This window comes from Callorhinchus milii, unplaced genomic scaffold (assembly GCF_018977255.1).
Source record: "Callorhinchus milii isolate IMCB2004 unplaced genomic scaffold, IMCB_Cmil_1.0 Scaffold3, whole genome shotgun sequence".
Taxonomy (NCBI): Eukaryota; Metazoa; Chordata; class Chondrichthyes; order Chimaeriformes; family Callorhinchidae; genus Callorhinchus; species Callorhinchus milii.
This window is the reverse complement of record NW_024704744.1, coordinates 62,457,103-62,478,551: the sequence shown is the minus strand read 5'-3', so window position 1 is coordinate 62,478,551 and position 21,449 is coordinate 62,457,103. Positions and strand designations below refer to the sequence as shown.

The window sequence follows — 21,449 nt, the reverse complement described above, 5'->3', positions numbered from 1 at the left end:
ATTTGCGTTTCCATATTTAAATTTTAATATTGACTTACAACCAGCAAAACAATTAAATAATTATTTCTAAGATTGTCGACTTCTTACAAACCAAGAGTTGAAGGCAAGTCCTGAGCCCTGATAAAACTGAACTAAGAAAGCAGACCTGTAATGTTTGATAATTTAATGTGATTCCTGGTAACGTTTTGCATGTATGTTAGTAAGTCTCTGAATACTTTTATTTTGCGTTAAGTAATTAAACAGGACGTGCAGAAGTTTTGAATCTAGGAACAATATTTTGATAATTTATTGTCCAGAAATGAGCATGATTGCTATTGAAGCGTGATAAAGGGCACTTGTGGTTTCACTATGTGACCACTGGTAAAAGTGCTTGTAATTTAAATAGCATTTTCTCCAGGAAATCCCATGCATCGTGCCAAGTCACGAAATTTCAATTTAATAAGAGGCAATGTATTGTTTTCTGTACCAGGGAGTTCTTTGAGAGTATGCTGTTTGTATCGTGTGTGCTCTTGCTGCAGCCACATGGTGGCACAACGAGGGCATGTTTTAGATGTCACTTTAAAGCTTGGGCATGCATTTTCCCTTGTTTCTTACAGTACAGCAGTTAAATAATGAGACTGGAATGTAACTAACATGGAGTTTTGTGATAAGTAATAGAAATGAGCAATAACTTTACAGAAAGGGAGCCTGTCTAAACAATACTCTGATTGAATTCTCTCAGCAGGCATGGCGGGTGGAAAGTATCGATCATTTTTGGTCCACATCAGGTCAGCCAATGACAAGTCAAATGAGGAGAATTCAAATGGCACTGGAATAAGGCCAGTTTTGAGAATGCAAGCTTCCAAGCCACAGAACAACAAGAGTCACTCCCTTGCTTCATTACTCGCAAAGGTTGCAGCAGGAAAGGTACAGTTGTGCTCTACACAAGAGAATGGGAAAATACAGACAAACTTGGGCTTTTGATTTGAATCAGAATAAAAGGAGAATTAACTTACATTTGTGCACGTAAAAAACATAATGCTTTTTACATAGGAGAAGACATCCACCTCAAAGGCAGCTGAGCCTGGAAGCTCAACCAAGAAACCTGACAATCTCAGAGGTTGTGATTTATTACAAGAAGTTTCTGTCACGATTCGGAGATTCAAGAAAACCTGCATCCCGAAAGAAAGGTAAATTAGAAATTATTTTCTATGCTTAGCAGTTGTGATTCTTAAGTTTCAATTTTTTTCAAAGAATTTTAGCTGGTTCTGCAGAATATATTCTCTTTCTTCATAAAGTAATTGTTTGACTCTTTTTATTTAGAGTGCAAAGATGTGCCATGTTGCAGTTCTCTGAGTTCCATGAAAAGCTGCTAAATACACTGTGCAAGAAGTCGGATGATGGTCCTGTCACAGAACATGCTCAAAGCCTTGTGTTGGATACTCTCTGCTGGCTGGCAGGAGTGCACGCAAATGGATCTGGCAGGTATGGTGAAAGAAATTAAATTCATTAATGTATAAACTGAAACTTACTGATATTGTATAAATGGTCACTTTATTTTGAAGTTAATTTGTGATAGATGAACAATGGAAATTGAACAAGCAATCTTTTTTCAGAATTCTAAAATATTAAATATTTCAGGAATAATGCTGTCCACCTGATTTAGGGCAGCAAACTACTTGCTTGTTAAATATTTGAATTTTGATTCCTGTTTTGGAGATAGAAAGCTAATCATGTCAATTATAGCAGAACATGATTCATGCATGTAATGGGCCACTGTTGTATGAATTTTTCAAATCTAGTTTCAGAGATGGCAAGGAAAGTCTGCACTCAAAAACGAAGAAAAGACTCACTGATATTGTACGAGTTTGCTTCCTTGAAGCTGGTAGGAGTATAGCACACAAATGTGCCCGGTTCCTTGCACTTTGTATAAGGTGAGAAATATCTTCAAATTAAAATTATTTTTCGCTTTCCATGTTATGTAATTTGTAAATGAATCCCACAAAATAAATGGTTCATTATAGTACTGTATATTTATACAAAGTGCTCATTTTTGGAGGTTTTGGTATCTTATGTAGGATTGACGTAACAATGAAATCAACTTTATTTTCATGCTGTACACATAAATAATCTTCCCTCCATTCCTTTCAGTAATGGCAAAGCAGAACCAAGTCAACTAGGATTTGGAGGAGCCCTGTTGAAAGCTCTGATGGACAATTTGCCTTACTTGCCTGCAGCTGCGACTGGTGGTAGGTTGAAATCCATTTCTTTGGGCAACGTGTAGTATTTAGAGGCAGCAGTTTTAAAACCTCCTTGTGTTTGCTCTGAATAGGATCATATTTAAATTTATACCTGTTATTTTATGTAATAAGTAATTTGCCTACCTGCCTCATTAGGTTTATCTTGATTCATCTAAGTGTTCACTCTTTCTAAACATATAGTGTTCTAAGATCTTGACTACATCTGCTCCTGTCCTCTTTGTGAGATGTATCCATTTAATTTATTGGTTCAGAAAAGGAAAAAGCTAGTATCAAAACGTAGTTGCTGCATTTGGAGCCATATAAGTCTTAAAGGAAGCATATTGAATTTTGCACAATTCATACTATCCCATTATAGTTTTATTCCTCAGTGAAGAAGTTCCTAAAATGCAAGCTATTTCCCCCAAAATACAAACCACAGTTAATCTTTTGGGGGAAATTTCTGATGAAAAAAGGTTATAGGAAAATAATCAAATAGGGCTCAGATGATAATCTGGTTCTCCGGAACAGCATAAAATCCCTGTGTTGAATCTGCAGTAATTTTTAAAGAATGTATATAGTTAAAATATTGAGTTAAATTTGGTTCTAGGACAGTGGTTTTACTAGCAACTGATACTTGTGATATTATAGCAATGCATTTAATATAACTGTTTGTTTGTGGATCGACAGGTTCTGTATTCTGGTACTTTGTATTGCTGAACTACGTAAAGGATGAAGATCTGGCTGGATGCAGTACAGTTTGTGCCTCTCTCCTCACCGCTGTCTCCAAACAACTGCAGGATCGTCTCACACCTCTCGAAGCTTTACTTCAGACAAGGTATAACATTACAATAGCAATTTAAATAGTACATTGAAATTAGATTTTACACTAAACCTTTAAGTTTCTTAGAATATTTTCAGAGTCTGTTTATTATCACTAAATTCACTAATGCTAAAACAGACTTTACAACAAGTAGACTGTGATATAAAGGGGTGTGGCGAAAAGGCAGGCTATTGGGATTAAAAGATCTGACATATAATAAACTAGTTTAACAGGTTTGAAGGATTGAATAATAATTCTTGCATTTGGTAAAGCACCTTTCACTTTGGGAGGAAGACTCAAAAGGCTTCTTTATAGGATTTTCTGTAAAGTGTAATGATGATATTTGTCGGCAAACTCAGCATTTCATTTGCATATAGCAATGCCCCACAAACAATTGTGAATCAATAACCAATTTTATTTGGGGATTTGTTGGCTGGGACAGTGGAGAAACTCCCTTCTCTTTTCAAATTGAGCCATGGGATCTTTAACGTATGTCTTTAATTCCTGCCTTAAACCTACTTCTTCAACCTTCTCTATGCCATCTCTCCCTTTTTTTAACCCCCTCCTCTGTTTGGCATCCAACCTGGTCTTTTTAAAGCACGCTGAGACTTTTCCCTATGTGAAGAATAGTATATAAATCTAAGAAATTGTATTTTAAGTATTCGTTGATCGAGCTATCTTAATTGCTTATTCTATCTTAATCGCTTATACAATGTAGTGACTTTTTGTCGAAGTAAACTTTGTTTAATATTGCTCTAGTTATCCATGGTACTCAAATCATCTTGGTATTTCAGGTATGGCTTGTATAGCTCGCCCTTTGATCCAGTCCTGTTCGATCTGGAAATGGGTGGTTCTTCCTGCAAGAATGCCTACAATAGCAACATGGGTGTGCAGTCTGATGAAATCGACCTTTCTGATGTTTTGTCAGGTAAGAAATATGCAAGATGTAACTTTGCTCCTCATCTCAATAATAACTCTGTCCTTCAGCTCAACAGTGATTCTGTCCATCAATTCTGAACAATCTCTAATGTTGTGATTTTTGTGTATTTCTGCACATCTTCCTGCTGTTATATATTTTTTTAAAAGTTTCCCTCCCTATCCCATCTGATTGCTGGTTTATGTTTGTCCTAACTGTTTGCCTACATATCTCTAGGAAATGGGAAAATGAGCAGTTGTGCTGCAGCAGAGGGCAGTTTCACAGCTCTGACAGGACTGCTGGAAGTAGAACCTCTACATTTCAGTTGCATTTCAACAAGTGATGGTACCAGAGTGGAAAGGGATGATGCAAGTAAGTTGACAACTACTGAACAATGGAGATATGCATCACTAGTAGAATAATAGTTTGCTGTTTCAAACTGTAAACTTCACATAACAAACATTGCCAAGAGTCTCGGTGAGATTGGAGTAATGGCATTTGGATTCAATCATATGCACTTCTGTCCTTAGCTATTTAATCAATAACATCCCATCAGAGCGAAACTTTGGGCAAGTTTCCTTACTCCACACGCCTAATAATAATCCCTCCAAAAACAATAATAAAAACAATTGGTCATTTTCAATCTACGACTATTTGTGGGACATTGCTGTGCGCAATTGGCTGCCGCGTTCGCCCACAAATATACAGTCAATTCACTTTACAGTGTGTTCTGTGAAGCGCTTTGGGACATCCTCCCGACGTGAAAAGCGCTATATCAAATGCAAGGATTATTATTATCAGTTGTGCTTGTGAGATTGCACTGGTCTTGTGCACATTGGCTTTTTCTGATACTTGAAGCCTTACTAGATGTATTGTTCACTTTGAGATGTCTTCCAGATGTGAAAGAACATGTATCAATGTAAATTGTATAGTGCCTTTCACGTTAGGAGGACGTCCCAAGGGGCCGGACAATCAGGGATTTGGACCCAAGCGGGGGGTGGTGGGGGAGAGTTGGTATCAGGGAGGGGTGGAGGGCAGAAAGTGTAGGAGTGTAGCCGAAGGCACGGTCGAAGAGGAAGGTCTTGAGACATGCCTTGAATCAGGCAAAGGAGGAAACAAGGTAAAGGGAATGTGGGATGGAGTTCCAAAGGATGGGGTAGAAAAGCTCATGGCCTGACCGCTGATGATGGGCCGGGTGGGGGAGTGGGGACATGGAGCAGGCCACAGCCAGCTGAGCAGAGGGAGCGGACAACAACAACTTGGATTTATATAGCGCCCTCCATACCGGACGGCGTCTCAGAGCACTTTACAGTAATGGATCCCAGGACCGAGCCAGGGGGAGGTGGGGAGCGGGGGAAGGTGACCAAAGGTGTGGTCGAAAAGAAAGGTCTTCAGCAGAGACCTGAAAATGGGAAAGGAGGGAGCGAGACAAAGGGAATGAGGAAGGCAGTTCCAGAGCCTTGGGGCATAGTGACTGAAGACACGGCCGCCGTGGGTGGAGAGGAGGACTCGGGGGACGAGGAGGAGGCCAGACCCGGAGGAACGAAGGCAACGGGTACTGTTTTGAGGAGAGAGGAGGTCAGAGAGGTAGGGGGTGCAGAGGAGTGCAGGGACTTGAATACAAGGGTGAGGATCTTGAAATCGATCCTCTCTGGGATAGGCAGCCAGTGCAGTCTGGCAAGGACTGGGGTGATCGGGAAGCGGAGTTTCGTGCGGGTGAGAATGCGGGTGGCAGAGTTTTGAATGATTTGGATTTTATGGATGTTAGGAGGGCGTTAGAGTAGTCCAGGCGAGAGGTGACAAAGGCATAGACCAGAGTTTCAGCGGACAGGTTGATATGGTGTTAACAGTTGGGGAGGCCGACGAGGGAGTTTCTGTAGTCAAGACTTGCGTGTGTAAGGGTTTCAGTGACTTGAGTGGTGAGGCAGTGGTGGAGCTGGGCGATGTTGCGGGAAGGCAGAGCGGTCCATGGCATGGATGTGGGGTAGAAAGGATAGTTGAGGGTCAAACAAGATGCCAAGGTTCCAGACTGGCTCAGTGAGGTGGAGTGTGCCCCTTGGAAGGTGATTGTGGAACGTTAGCTCTTATCCAGGACTTGATGTCTGACAGACATTCTGTCAGCACAGCAGTGGTCCTGGAGTCAAGGGTGGAGGCAAAGAGATAGAGTTGGGTGTCATCCGCATACATGTGGAAGTTGACCTCATATCTGCGGATGATGTCACCAAGAGGGAACATGTGCAAATTGGAGAGGACCAAGGACAGAGCCCTGAGGAACACCGCACGAGACTGTGCGGGGGCTGGAGGAGAAGCCGTTTGTGGTGACGAAGTGGTGCCTGTGTAAGAGGTAGAATTTGAACCGCTAAAGGATAGAACCATGAAGATTGAGATGAGAGGATAGGCGGTGGAGGAGAATAGAGTTGCCAATAGTGTCAAAGGCAGCAGAGAAATCAAGGAGGACAAGGACAGAGGGAGCCCTGGTCAGAGATGGACAGAATGTCATTTGTCACTTTGATCAGGGCTGTTTCTGTACTGTGGGTGGCACGGAAATCTGATTGGAGGGGTTCATATAGGGGGTGATGGGACACAATAGTGCGCCTTGTGTTTGTGTGGATGCTAGTACACATGCAAAAACGTATTAAGTTGTGCACATTCTGTGCTTGTAAAACAGCATAACTTTGTTAATAATCTGTTCAGAAAAAAAACATAATCTGCACTCGGTATGGCTATACATTGTTTAGCATGCTCCAAATCAGATTGTTTGCCCTTAATTACAACTAATCCAGATGTATTTGTGTGCAAAGCTAATGCTTTTCCTTAAAATCTCAATTTTGGATTGACTAGTAATAATAATCCTTGCATTTGATATAACGCCTTATCAGGTCTTCGAGACGTCTCAAAGGGCTTCACAGAATATACTGTAAAGTGAATTGACTGTATATTTTGTGGGTTAAACGTGGCAGCTAATTGCACACAGCAGTATTCCACAAACGGTCATTGATTGAGTGACCAAATTATTATTTATTTATTGGAAGGGATTATTACCCCAGAAAGTGATCCGCCAATCGTCTAACAACCGGGTGCCTACTTACTACTCGAGGGACGGAGGCATGTGGAGTAAGGAAACTTGCCCAACGTTTTGCCCGGCCCAGGAATCAAACCCAGGTCCTCTCGCTTGCGAGGCAAATGCTCTAACCATTGAGCTACAGGACTCCATGATACTTTGTAGATGTTGATTGATAGTCACGCTAGTCCACAGGATCTCCAGCAGTTTGAGAGGATGATTTATTTCAATTCTTAATACAGGAGGTTCAGAGATTAGGTGTGTGAAATTATCCTTCAATCTTGTTTTGTATTTGAGCCTGAAGTATAACTGTTTATATACGTTTCTAACCTAAATATTCTGGTTTCATCTCTCCAGTGAGTGGCTTTGGCCTTACAACAGCAGTTGGCGGTCTTACAACTGGTACAGTGGGTGAAGCCTCCACAGCACTAAGTTCAGCAGCTCAAGTAGCTTTACAGTCCCTCTCCCATGCTATGGCCTCAGCAGAGCAACAGCTACAGGTTCTACAGGAGAAACAGCAGCAGTTGTTAAAGCTTCAACAGCAGGTGAGCTCCTAATGATTTTATATGGCTTGTCAATTTATGGAAACCTTGATTGATTAGAGGTTTTGCAGAAAATTTCACCTAATTTTTTTTAAACATTTTTGTTCTGGCAGTTAACAATTGATAAACACTAGTAATATTTTGGGGATCAAGTAGTTTTTAAATCATTGATTGTTTTAGTATGATGAGCAGAGTGAGCTAGTTCTAGAGTAGAAATAGAGGAGTACGTGTTACTCCAATTCACATAGTCGTAAATCCTAAATTTTCTTTCTTTTGTTTGTGTTCTGCGTATTATTGCAAAACTCACACGAGGTGACATAAGTAGTTTAATGGACTACTCTTTTTAAACACAACAGAAAGCCAAGCTGGAAGCCAAGTTGCATCAGACTACAGCAGCAGCGGTAGCAGCAGCAGCACCTGGACCTATTCACAACTCAGTGCCTTTTAGCGCCTCCACAGCACCTGGCTTCCTCATACATCCCACCGATGTCATTCCCCCCACTCCAAAAACAACGCCATTATTCATGACTCCTCCACTAACGCCGCCCAATGAGTCTGTTTCCACCATCAGTGCAGAATTAGCACAACTCTTCCCTGTCTCGGGCATTGAGCCCCATCCAGTTACTGTCGCCATTCACTCAAAAAATACCAACAAGGCCAAAACGGTATGTTTTCTGCAGTGGCAGTATTAATATTTATTTTAATTGTTGTGCATAATTAAATGTAAGAAGATGAGCCCCCTCAAAGGTCTCGTGGCTAAAATCCATATAGTCAAGGTCATAGCTTTGAATTATTTTGTATGCTAAGCTAGCTGATGCAGCGCTCAGCGCTATACGTGGAACTTGGGCTGCAGAGGGTTGCCGATCCAGATCATGATCCAGTGAGTCCCGGCTGGAAAGATTAGGTTGTGATCGAAGGGAGGGTTAGCCAGTTCTATATGTAGACTCAGAAAATCAAGTATGCTCATCAGGTGAGGTACTGGAGGGTACCCATTGACATTTGCTTCAACAAAGAGTCAGTGTCTACAGGAGAGGAGGAAGGAAGAAAATGGGAGGAGAGGGAAAATATAGGAAGGTTTGAGAAATTTAGGTGGACTTTTATTTGTAAGCTGTTCTAGTGAAACATACTTATTGCAAATTTGTTGGTTTTAGCCAGCTTACATTCTCTTGGCCTCAGTACAATATTGATGGCTACCAATGATCTTTCTAATGCATCATGGTTTCACTGGCAAGCCAGTTCTAAGTATAACTGTTTGTGTTTATTTCCTACATGGCATTGGTGGTTGGAATTTCAATAATTTACAAATACTGTTTTATTTGCTGAACTATAAATATTCCTATATTAAGCATTGATTTAAAGTACTGTTTAATGGAGAGCCATACTTAACTTTTGCACAACCAAAATTATTTGACATTTGCTTTTAAAGTATTTAAGGTGTGTCACAGATTCTACATGGAAGATTGTATTTGATTATTTTTGTGGAAATTAACTTATGATTTTTCTGTTCATGTTGCAGAGTCCTTTGGGAACTGGTTTAGCACTTGCAATTTCACATGCTTCCCATTTCCTCCAGCCTCCCCCGCATCAGTCTATCATCATTGAACGCATGCACTCAGGTAGAGAAAACAATTATTTTTCTTTACTGATACTGTGTTAAGTGTGCAAAGGTTATCTTTACAAGATGCTTTAGGGAGAACTTTAGATTGTATACAGAATATTTTCTGGAAACATCTACTTTCTTTCCTATTGGTCTTTACAATGTACTTCTCCACCCGGAGATTAAACCAATCTCTCAGTATTGTCTCCATGATTACCTTGTGCCTTTGATACCTGAGTTGAAGTATTGCAAGATCAATCTGGTTCTACCAGAGTCCTCTCTCCCTAACAGTACAATTCTGTACTGAAATGAAGTATCTCATTGGCAGAGTTGAAAGCTGGTAATACGGATAACTGTGGTCTCCTGTTTGAAGCCATTTCTTTGCTAGATTTTTGTTGTCTCGAGGAGGTTTCCAGTGAAACCTGGAGTCTAAAAGTCTGCAACTCCCTCTCTAATTGGTTGCCCCAGAGTGATGAATGGCCAAATCTGGAGTGTTCATTGTTGGATGAAAGGATGGAAGATTGCTTAAAAAATCACTTTGTGACAAACATGTTAATCAAATAAAATGTGATATTCCACATATATAAAATGTAATATTAATTGCCTAAAAAATACTGTAGCAGTTGAAAAGTTTAAGGGGTTTTTAGGTCATGTAGTCTTGATACTAAAAGCAAATGGATTAAAGCAACTTTATAAATGGGAAAGTTCAGGATTTCATATCTAAGCTCTGCACCTTTTCTGAAGGCTTTGGATAGGAAGAAAATAAATCAAACGTCAAAGGAATTCTGGTGCTTATTAAAGTAGAGGGATGTGAGTCTTGTTTTCTTGTCTTTCTTTTTCTCCCCCTCCCCACTGAAAACAAATGGACCAATTAAAATTATGCTACTTATTTCCAAGATAGTTAACTGGTGTGACTTTGCATTAACTCCTGATACAACCTAACATTGCATTTAGTGAATTGTATTGTAATTCCATTCTGGTATGAAGAATTTACCTTATAGACAATCTGTGTTCTTATCTAGATGGTTTGTACATTTGGATTATTATTGCATTAAGTGTTTTTTTTTTAAATTTTAGGTGCAAGAAGATTTGTGACACTTGACTTTGGGAGGCCAATACTGCTGACCGATGTGCTGATTCCAACCTGTGCAGACTTGGCGTCTTTATCAATTGACATTTGGACTTTGGGAGAGGAGGTGGATGGAAGGCGCTTGGTTGTGGCTACAGACATTAGTACACATTCATTAATTCTTCACGATCTATTGCCACCACCAGTTTGTAGATTCATGAAGGTATAAATCTGTTAACACAATCTAAGTTGAATGTTTTTCTCTTTGAGGTCACTGAATAGTGAATGAACTACAGACTTATTTGTACTTATTTGGTAGTTTTAGTCTAATTGACAAGGTAGACCAGACGTGTACTTTGAAGCATTGGCTGCTATTATTTTCTGGGCAGCAATATGGAGGCATTCAAGGTGCAGAACGAAGGTTTGAATATTATTTATTAAGTAATATTTCTATCTCTTTGTTTAATATTTCAGTCTGTACAGATATGAAATAATTAACAGTTGAGATTTCTAATGTTTCAGAGTCCTGTAGCTCAGTGGTTAGAGCGCTCGCCTCGCAAGCGAGCGACCTTATTCAATTCCCAACAGAATGAAACCTTGGGCAAGTTTCCTTACTCCACATGCCTGATAATAGACGTTCAAGAAAAAAAAGATAAAATTGGCCACGACTGTTTGTGGGACACTGCTGTGCGCAATTAGCTGCCACAAATGTACAGTCAATTCACTTTATAGTATATTCTGTGAAGCACTTTGAGACATCTAGAAGACATGAAAAGCGCTATATCAAATGCAAGGATTATTACTATTATTAAAACCTTAAAGCTGCACCACAGGAAGTGAAGGTGGCAACTTGATGATCCAAAACTTGACTTTTTTTGGTGAAGAACTGGCTGATTGGAAATTAGGCAGCTAGTGGATACATGTATAGTGACTAGTACTGCCCTCTTGTAACGTGAGGGCACCAACTACTGCTTTTAATGGGTATCAGCTTTATTAAATTAATAAAATGTATAAAAAAATCACTGAGGAGTTGATACTATTTGTGTTTGATTGACCTGATTTTTATTTACTTTTCAGATCACAGTTATAGGACGTTATGGCAGCACAAATGCAAGGGCTAAAATACCATTGGGGCTGTATTATGGACACACCTATATCTTGCCATGGGAAAGTGAGATCAAATTGATACACGATCCACTGAGAGGTGAAAGCGACTCTGCGAGCCAGCCAGAAATGGAGCAACAGTTGACGATGATGGTGGCTCTTCAAGAAGACATACAGTGCAGGTTAATTTAATTTCTTCAATAATTGTAAAACTGTGGTAGCCCTCGTGGATAGAGATGAAAAGTATGTAGCGGTAGCTCACTGATTTGAATCCCAAGGCAAGCTGGGTTTGTTGCTCAACCAGGGCTATATAGTAAACTGAATTAGCTCTGGCCTTCCCAGAGTTTCAGAGAGGAATCCAACCAGGGTTCCTTCTCCTGGTCAGCAGGACTCTTTACTGAGTAATCATGCTTTGCCAACCAAGCAGGGAGAGGCCATACTGACACTCACTGCTAAGGCTTAGAAATAAACAATGGTCCACTTGGGTGGGGAACAAATGTCAGTGAAACCATACCCCAGCAATAGAAGATGAGACCAGGGTTAGATTCCGTTGATCCAGCCACATCTGCCTTCTTGAAATTGTTGAAGTTAATCTATCGGCAACAAAGATGGAATTTGAGGTCTCCTCTTACCTCTTGCTTAATAACAAATCGTCTCACCATTGATTCTAAACGGTTTCTTCAACAGATATAACCTGGCTTGCCATAGGCTGGAAACGCTATTGCAGAACATTGATCTTCCTCCACTCAACAGCGCTAACAATGCTCAGTACTTCTTGCGGAAGCCTGACAAAGCGGTGGAGGAGGATAGTAAAGTATTCTCAGCATATCAGGATTGCATCCAGTTGCAGCTCCAACTAAACCTTGCCCATCATGCTGTGCAACGCCTAAGAGTGGCACTTGGATCCAGCAGGAAGACACTGCCAGAAATCTATGATACAAAGGAGCTGATTCAAAATTCTTCTACAGAGCAACTGCGCACTATTATCCGATACCTTCTGGATACACTGCTGAGCCTTTTGCATTCATCCAATGGTTGGTGCATGTTTTCTTCCTTTTCAAAGTCTAGCATGTAATGTAATTTCATGTAATTTTTAAAAAAAGTTCTTCAAGCAACTTGGTTTCTCTTTTCCCCTTTTCTCTTGTTCCCTCCCATTGTAATTTTGTATTTATATTTTTATCGCCATGCCACCGCCTGCTCCTAACTTGGACCCTAACTGGTTGTGTTTTTGCTCCTGTTTGTCTTGAATCAAAAGTGAAGTCCATGTAGTGCCCTTATAATAAGAAAAATACACTATTTTATTAATGAATAAAAATTGCATGACATGTTTGGTGAACAAGTAGCTATTCCTGGCATGCTAGATTGGGACCCCAGGGGTGTTGAGTTAAAAAAAGGGAAAGAGAGTGATTGAGCAGGGTACTTTGGATGTCCTTCCTGGGATCTCTTGACCAGCTTCTCATCTGTGTAACAGAAGAGGAGGGCTGGCTTCTCAGGTCCCGGAGACTGCACGGGAGAGTGAAGAGCTGATCTCCACAGTTGGAGGATTGAGTTGTGAGGAATTACTGGAAAAGATGAGGGAATCTTTAGGCTTGAAAAAGATGTCTTAGGTCATCTTATAGAAATATCCAAGATACTTATTGCAATAACGTACACCCAGAAGAATCCAGACAGGATTTCTTTATACAGAGGAAATTAGCAGCTGCAAAATGCATTACCAGAAAGGATCATTGACACCTTGGATTCCTTTTAATTAGAAGCTTAATGAGAAAATGAAAGAGTGATATTCTGCAAAGGTTGGATCAAGTAGGCTGAAGACTTGCATTGTTTTACTTGCGCAATAAGGGGTAGTTGTGAGTGGTTGAGTTGAATGAATGTTGTTGGAGAGCTATGCTGCTTATAATTGTGCAGTATGTGACCGAGCATTGTTGGATGCTGAGAATGGGAAGTTGAAAGTGCTTAAAAAAGGAAAGAAATTAATTTTTCAGTGTTTTTGACTGTATCTCAATTAGAAAAAATCTTTGAGATTTATAATTCCTTTATTTAAAAAATACTTTTGCAATTTGGGGAAAGTGCACAGCACTGGATGATTAGTGTTAACACATTTACACTGGCCAGTCTTACATTATACACCACAGAAATTCAAAAATGCAGTATAAGAAGTGACAGTGTTAATTTAGTTATTTTTAGGCACATTCCTGTCAAATTCTGTGTTGAACTAAAACATATTGCTGACATGGTAAATGGGTGCCCCCTCTCGATAGAAAACACATTGTTGTACTGAAACTTTCTGAGACTAATTCTGGCTAAATGGTTATAATTTTTATGAAGCAGCTCATATTTTTAAAAAAAATCTTTTGTAGGTCATTCTGTTCCAGCAGTTCTTCAGAGCACTTTTAATGCTCAGGCATGTGAAGAACTCTTCAAACACCTGTGCATCAGTGGTACTCCAAAGATCCGACTTCATGCAGGACTGCTGCTTGTCCAGCTGTGTGGTGGTGAGAGATGGTGGGGGCAGTTCCTCTCTAATGTCTTACAAGAACTTTATAACTCGGAGCAGCATCTCATCTTTCCACAAGACAGGTAGGTGCAGTCCAGAAACCTAATCATCAACACTGGTGAGCTCTGCTAACCAGTGCTTATTTACTTGATGCCTTTGTAGCTTTAGCATGCACCATCAGTAAAACCGCTTAGTTTTTCTAAAGCTGTGTATTTGAAGATAAAACTTTTTAAAATATTTGGCTGAGTCAACTAAATAAGACTGGCGTATCTTTGAACTCAATCTTAAAAAGGCCCATGTGTTTTCGGCTTGAACTTGGGCTTGAATAGTGGACTAAGCGCTCCAAGACGCCGTATGGTGCGAAGGGCCCTTTATAAATGCAAGTTGTTGTTGAATAGTGGACCACGCCACAGATAAGTGTTTTGAGTCTACTCTCATGAAGGTGACTATATAAATTTTGTTCTTGAACCATTAAACAAGAAGTTATTGAAATACTTTTATATTTGCTTGTATTTCAGAATTTAAATGTTTTTTTCCCCTTCCCTTCAGGGTTTTTATGTTACTTTCGTGCTTTGGTCAGCGATCTCTCAGTAATAGTGGGGTGTTGGAAGGCCTGCTTAACCTTTTGGATAATTTGTTGTCACCTCTTCAGCCGCAAACAACAGGAACATTCAGACGCACAGAAGGTAAGCATGTACTTGTATTCAGAATTTGGATATAAATTTGAGGCACATCAGTTCATTTGATCAGTATGGATATGAGTTGACATGTACAAAATTTGTACACTTTTGGTATAATAATCTGGAGTGTAGCTCTTATGTAACTTTCCATAAGCATCTATAACTTCAATTTCTCAAAACTGTTTACAAGGAATTTCTGTAAAGTGTGCTGATTATGGATTTGTAGACCAACATGATAGCCAGTTTGTGCACAGCATTGTACCACATGTCAATGACCAATTTTAGTCTGAAGACTTGGCTACTGGGAAGCTCTCTTCTCTTTTCAATTAGTGAAATGGTTATTTTTTTCACATTGCCCTGAACAAATCAATGTGACCTGTTTTGATGTCATCACCTGACAAAAGGGATGTGTAGGAATGTAGCACTCACTCCAGCACAGCATTGGATGTCAGCCTGGATCCCAATCCACGTTGGAATTTTGAAATTACCTAACTCCCAGCAGCAGTTAAGATTGAAGCACTGAATTGCTTCAAAATGGAGCTGGATGAGAATATGATTGGTGATAGGAATGGAATATAGATAGTTAATCCAATAAACCATGATATAAAATGGTTCTGTGTTGCTAGGAATGTCTTGTTTGCCTGATGCAGGTACCAGGGTTGAGCAGTGAAGATGTGTGGATGGATGAATATTCTGGAGATTTGCCTTGGGGGATTTTATATGGAAACATTCTTTCGGGAGATTAAGAAACTGAATTTGACTCCAAACTGATAGATTGTGTGTTCTGTAGAATGAGTGGGCTTTTGATGGACCTAATCACCTTTTATTTTTGTTCTGTGCATTATGTTGTGTGCTTTAAGTGGGGAGAGAGGGGGTGGTCTCTGGGAAGGAGCAGGGGTAGGTTGGCTGAAAACCTGATATTAATGAAACGGAACAAGCAGGAATGCTAAGCCTGATTATTTTGACTACATGCAACCCTATTTGACAAATGAGCAAACATTTTTGTTTTTCAGGAAAAAGTTGTGGGTGGCTTGCAGTCTGTAATAACTTGTATAATTCACTTATCTACTTTTCCAGGAGTACTGGACATTCCGATGGTCAGTTGGGTTGTGATGCTTGTATCTCGACTGCTAGACTATGTTGCAAATGTTGAGGATGAAGTGGCCTCAGCCAAAAAGCAGCTAAATGGTAAAGACCGGGAACGAATTCTGACAGGTACACTTGATCCTTCATGGCAAAGTTGATTTGTTAGTTGGAAATGGACCGGTGGTAGCAAAGCAAGATAGATGCCCTCTGTACCTGGCAGAAAGAGATTAAACCCAGCCATGGCTGATCAGAGCCTAAGTTGGGAACTTGTGTCCCAAAGTTGACCTGGGTTTCTGGGTATATCATTATTAAATAAATTAACAGTCTTATTTGCCTCTTCTAGCCCATATTATTATGATTACAAACTGCTTTTCTTTTTCTGATTCCGTTTGTGGTAAAGGAAGGAGATTTCGCGCTGAGAAATTAAATGAGTTTCCATTGAGAAATTAAAGGCATTTTTTCCACATCCACCAGACATAACTGTAGAATAAAGCTCAGTCTGTTATCTTTGCTTTTGTTGAGTATTTAACAAAGAACTGCCTTTTTTTTTCAGGCAACCAATGGAGTTTTATCAATAACAATCTTCAATCACAGTGCTCCAGCAGATCTGCCAAGGGCAGCAACAGCCTTGACCGCTTATACTCCCGGAAAATTCGAAAACAACTTATACACCATAAACAGGTAGTGCTTATTGTATCATCTGTTTTCCATTTTAATTTCACCAGCGAATCATTCGAGAAACATTTTGCCATGTTACGTCTGGAAATGAGATCTGTTGTTAATTCAAATAAATACAGTTTACTCAAAGGAGTTCCAACACAGGGGTTACTCGACCATTTAACTATTATAGGGGTAGATACAGGGGAGAGAAATACAATGAGAGGGAAGGGCCTTTGCTGGTTACATGTTTTATTGTGGTTCGACAAGAGGGCTTGGCGTGAATTTTTAACCACTTGATTTACAATGGATTCGGCATGCCAGTGTCTGACTTACACCTGTGCTGAAACTGCGAAGTGGTAACTGACCACTTGTCTGTAGATGGGAGTCATTCTACACCCTACAGTGGTTGGATCGGGAGATAAATTTCTAGAGATCTGGGAATTGATATGGATGTGGTCTGATCATTAAAAGCTTGCTCTATTGGTAGGTCTGAATCTTGACTTCTGACGTTTCTTGCAGCAACTCAATTTGTTAAAAGCAAGACAGAAGACACTGGTTGAGCAAATAGAAAAAGAGAAGATCCAAAGCAGTAAAGGATCCTCATACAAGCTGTTGGTTGAACAAGCAAAACTAAAGCAAATTACATCAAAGGTAATTCTATCTTGTTGCATACCTTGTAATAGAAAGGTTTAACGTTGTTAATCAATGCCCAGATATTAAATATTTGATATTTAATTGCTTCATGTGAGATTTTAAAAAACTTCCACTACTGTTTGTATTAAGGCATGGAACAAGCAGTAAATATATAAGATGATACGGAGGTTAATTTAGCCATTAATTAATCAATGCTGTGGAAAAAGTAAACTTTTTTTTAAAAAAAAACTTAGCCTTAGTTTTCCTATAGTGAAGAAGAATTCAGGTTTTGTTCTTGTGTCATTATCAGTTTATTTTCAGTTAAAGATTTAATTGATCAGGGAGTGGAAATTAACCGCCTTTAACTTTTCTTAAATCGCACTTCAGCACTTTAAAGACCTCATTCGTCTACGTCGAACAGCAGAGTGGCCTCGCACTACTTTAGATTCAGAATCTTCTGCCACTAAAGAATCTCCTGAGGTGGAACCACTTCCATTTACCTTATCCCATGATCGCTGCATTGCGGTGGTGCAGAAACTTGCACTTTTTCTCCTCTCCATGGATTTCACCTGTCATGCAGATCTACTGTTGTTTGTCTGTAAGGTGAGTTTTGTCATTTTTCATTTAACTTCTCGTGAAATAAAATTAATGATTTGATCCTAAGTCGCTTCAATTTCTGATCTATAAACAGCCAGCTACAATATTCCTGTAGCTCGGTTAGTGGGTTGTCTAATCAAGCCCCACATCAGGACTTGCTCAGTCTTGGCTGGCGTAGCATTGTGTATTAGTGGGATTATGTATTTTTGGATGTAGTCTTTAAGGTGAGAAGTTAACTTACTACCTGGCTGCTCAGGTGAGTATTAAAGATCTTGTGGGAGCACCTTTGAACTGAGAAAGGAATTTTTTACTGAGTTCTGGCCATCAATTCTCCATAATTTAGATAAGGTGCTTCCTACACTAACAGCAAGCGATTGAATTGAAGTTGCAAAACAAAATATCGCTTGCATCACTTCCTGTGCTATCATAATATGTATTCTGTTCCGAAGAGAATATTCTGAAAAGAGCATAATTTGACATAAAGCCTTAAATCATAGAAACATCTTGAAGTGCTTCACATTTTTCTACTGTAAAATGTAGTGAAGCGACTCTTTGTAGGCAAATGTGGCTGTCAATTTGTCCCACAGTGAAGAGTGAATAACCAGTTTTATCTGGCCAGGACATAAGTAAGAACACTCTCCTCTTTTGGAATGGTGTCATGAGATTAGTGTCCCATCTGGACAGGAAGACAGGACCTTGGTTGACATCTCATCCGAAAGATAGTCCCTCCTAGAATCTAATGTTCCCCTGCACTGCATTGGAGTGTCAGCCAAGGCTGAGTCTAAAATCCAGATGTGTGGCTTGAAAGCACAACCTTCTGACTGCATAATGTATGCAAAAGGCAGGAAAACATTTTGAGATGAATGAATAGCAAATGCAAAGTTAAACTGGAATTACACAGCTATGAATGATGAGGATAAATTAGAATTACTTTCCAATGCAGTAAAGGACGAATTCTATTTCTAGAGAGCAGTTATATTATGTGAGAGGAAGTTTAGAGGTTTAAAAACCTTAATTGAAACTGAAAGTTAAATTAAGATATGATCTTTAAAAGGTAAATGTAAATCTACATTACGTTACATTACCTGACTTTTTGCTTTTCTTGGCAGGTTCTTGCACGAATTGCAAATGCTACCAGACCAACAATTCACCTGTGTGAAATAGTTAATGAGCAGCAGCTTGAACGCCTTTTGTTGCTGTTAGTAGGAACAGACTTCAACAGGGGTGACATCTCCTGGGGTGGAGCCTGGGCACAATATTCCTTGACTTGCATGATCCAAGACATCTTGGGAGGTAGGCAGACAAAACTGCTCATTTAAAACATGCATTGATTAAAATTTTATTTTGGAAAGGTTTTACCATCTTCTGTACTAACAAAGACTAAATGTCTGTCTGTTAGTGTAGCTGACAATCACGCAATAACCGATTCACATAGAAACATGATTTATACCTCATCGGAAAGGTCTTGCAGCTGGCAGTGTCATGGGCATATTTTTGTGGGGGGGCATCTCTTATCGTTAAAAAAAAATGCTTTAAGCCCCAAAATATGAAGTGTACATCATATTCTGCAAGTACGTAGCGACAGACGAAAGCACATACCATTCAGAGAGATACATCTATATTCTGCAACAACAACAACAAGATTGCATTTATAGAGCACTTTTCACGTCGGGAGGACGTCCCAAGGCGCTGGACTGTTGGGTCGGGACCCGAGCAGTGGGGAAATGGTCAGGGGGAGGGAAGGGAGGGGGTAGAGAGTCGAGAGGGGAGCTGAAGGCACGGTTGAAGAGAAAGGTCTTGAGACCGGCCTTGAAGGAGGAAAGGGAGGGAGCGGCGAAGGCACTGGGGGATAGAGTTCCAGAGCCTAGGGGCTGAGAGGCTGAAAGCCCGGCCACTGATGGTAGGGCGGTTAGGGCAACAAATCTATGGCACATTTTTCTGGTTGTCATGGGAGCTGGAGGCTCTCATGTGGGACAGACTGGGGGAGTGAGACTGAGGGAGAAAATATATGAAATGAGTCCTCCCACAGGAGTCCTCCCAGCTGAGTACATACTAAGATGAAATATCTGTCTGTGTGTCTCTCTGTGTGTAAATCTACATTCCATATTGGATCCTTTGGTTACAAGTGAAGCTGCAATGGGTACAGATAGTACTGAATAAAAGGACTATATCGACTTGTTGCAGCAACTAAATAAACCTAATATATTTCTAATGGTCCCATTCAGAAAGTGTAAAATTTCTTCATTAAATTTAAACCAATGGTCACATTAATTGAAATTAAAACTTTGTGCTCTTTATTTGTGCTTCATGTATTTTCACTATATAGAGATTTTAGTGTGAGGCTTAGGAACATTTAGTAAACTGCATCTGTAAATGTCTGGATTGCCCAGCTGTAATATTTTCTGTAAACTCCCTACCCGAACTCCCTCTCCAACTCCTGCCTCCACAAGCTGCAGATTATCCAGAACTCTGCAGCCCGTGTCCTCACCCGCACCAGGTTCTGTAACCCTATCACTCCCATCCTCGCCCGACTCCACTGGCTTCCCATCACTTAGAGGATACAGTTCAAGATCCTGGTCCTCACCTACAAAGCCCTCCATGGCCTCGCTCCTCCCTACCTCTGCGACCTCCTAACCCCCTACCAACCTGCCTGCTCCCTCCGCTCAGCGAGCTCTGGCCTGGTGGGTGGGCCTTCAGCCACTCTGGAACTCCATCTCACAGTCCCTCCCCCTCACCCCCTCCCTTGCCTCCCTCAAGACCTGTCTCAAGACCCTCCTCTTCGACTGTGCCTTTGGTCAATCTCCTACCCCTACCTTCCCAGCCCTCCACCCCTCCTGATCCCAACCACTAGCTTGGGTGCAGATCCCTGACTTTGGGACGTCCTCCTGATTGAAAGGCCCTATACAAATGTAAGTTGTTGTCAATGGATATTTATTGAATTGCCCACATTAAAGGTAAGCTTGATTGTGCTGTTGCGTCATTGAATTTATCTACTGTAGGTATCTGTGATTGCTTTGTTTAAAAGTTGCGTGATGTTACAAACTTGTTTTTGAAACTGGAAATAACAGGTGAGCTGCTGTCACCAGTTGTCTCGGACACCATGGAAGAAGGAGCGGTGGGTGAAGATGCTGGAGCATCTGCAGCTGACACTGATGATTCTCTGCAACAACCTTCTGTCATTCCACTTGTTGAATCTATAGATGAACCTCTGACCCCTGATATTGCGGGTGAGTAATTTACGTGCTAATATAAGGAGAAAAGCAGTAAAAGTTTTAATTTTTAAAATAAAAATGCTGGACAGTCTTGTAAGAAAAACACAGCCTTAAAATTGCCCAGTGAGTAAGTGATCCATTTCCTTACAGTATTTATTTACTTGGCAATGTTAAAGCTGTTTTCATCATCCAAAGGTGCTCCGTCTGCATCATCTTTGGAAAAAGATAAAGACAAAGACTTTGACATGCTACAAGACCTCATGGATGTTGATATTGGTCCCCTAGATGTTGACTTTGATGAAGATCCCCTTGCTGCCAAGGTGTTCAAGGTATAGTGCACATACGATTAAATTTATCTTTGCACGCTGAACTAATTTTCTTTATCTCTAATATGTTTTGACAAAATGGATTGCACTATGTTGCCTTGGGAATAACATTTAGGAACCTGTATTATGGTTTTGCAATTCTGTCCCAAAATGTGTGCTTCTTTGGACTTGAGTCTAATTTGATAAAATCTTGTACCATAAGGCAACTTGCATTTAGGGTCTAAAACCTTGCTGAGATGTAAATTCTACAGATTCTATATTTTTTATATAATTTCAAATTAAACAATATGAAACCATTGGGACACTATTTCCTTGTTTTGCCTCAATGCTGCTTGTTAAAAAAAAAATACATGGCGCTTCCTTGAAGTTAATAAATTTGAACTTGTACTAAGTTGTACTTATCGGCCTAACATACTTAGTGACCCAAGGC

At 40.2% G+C, this 21,449-nt stretch overlaps 1 protein-coding gene across 1 annotated transcript in view; it reads left to right on the top strand.

Moving 5' to 3' along the window:
- birc6 (baculoviral IAP repeat containing 6) overlaps window positions 1–21,449 on the top strand; it is a 149,592-nt gene that overhangs the window by 41,967 nt on the left and 86,176 nt on the right. Inside the window, exons 16-38 of the mRNA XM_042333493.1 lie at window positions 725–906; window positions 1,033–1,169; window positions 1,303–1,464; window positions 1,782–1,913; window positions 2,131–2,228; window positions 2,907–3,054; window positions 3,834–3,967; window positions 4,193–4,327; window positions 7,374–7,561; window positions 7,915–8,223; window positions 9,075–9,174; window positions 10,233–10,447; window positions 11,302–11,510; window positions 12,016–12,362; window positions 13,689–13,908; window positions 14,375–14,511; window positions 15,583–15,720; window positions 16,145–16,272; window positions 16,771–16,902; window positions 17,272–17,487; window positions 18,591–18,774; window positions 20,550–20,708; window positions 20,889–21,022. Coding sequence (XP_042189427.1) covers window positions 725–906; window positions 1,033–1,169; window positions 1,303–1,464; window positions 1,782–1,913; window positions 2,131–2,228; window positions 2,907–3,054; window positions 3,834–3,967; window positions 4,193–4,327; window positions 7,374–7,561; window positions 7,915–8,223; window positions 9,075–9,174; window positions 10,233–10,447; window positions 11,302–11,510; window positions 12,016–12,362; window positions 13,689–13,908; window positions 14,375–14,511; window positions 15,583–15,720; window positions 16,145–16,272; window positions 16,771–16,902; window positions 17,272–17,487; window positions 18,591–18,774; window positions 20,550–20,708; window positions 20,889–21,022 — 3,944 coding nt within the window. The remainder of the gene's footprint in view (window positions 1–724; window positions 907–1,032; window positions 1,170–1,302; window positions 1,465–1,781; window positions 1,914–2,130; window positions 2,229–2,906; window positions 3,055–3,833; window positions 3,968–4,192; window positions 4,328–7,373; window positions 7,562–7,914; window positions 8,224–9,074; window positions 9,175–10,232; window positions 10,448–11,301; window positions 11,511–12,015; window positions 12,363–13,688; window positions 13,909–14,374; window positions 14,512–15,582; window positions 15,721–16,144; window positions 16,273–16,770; window positions 16,903–17,271; window positions 17,488–18,590; window positions 18,775–20,549; window positions 20,709–20,888; window positions 21,023–21,449) is intronic.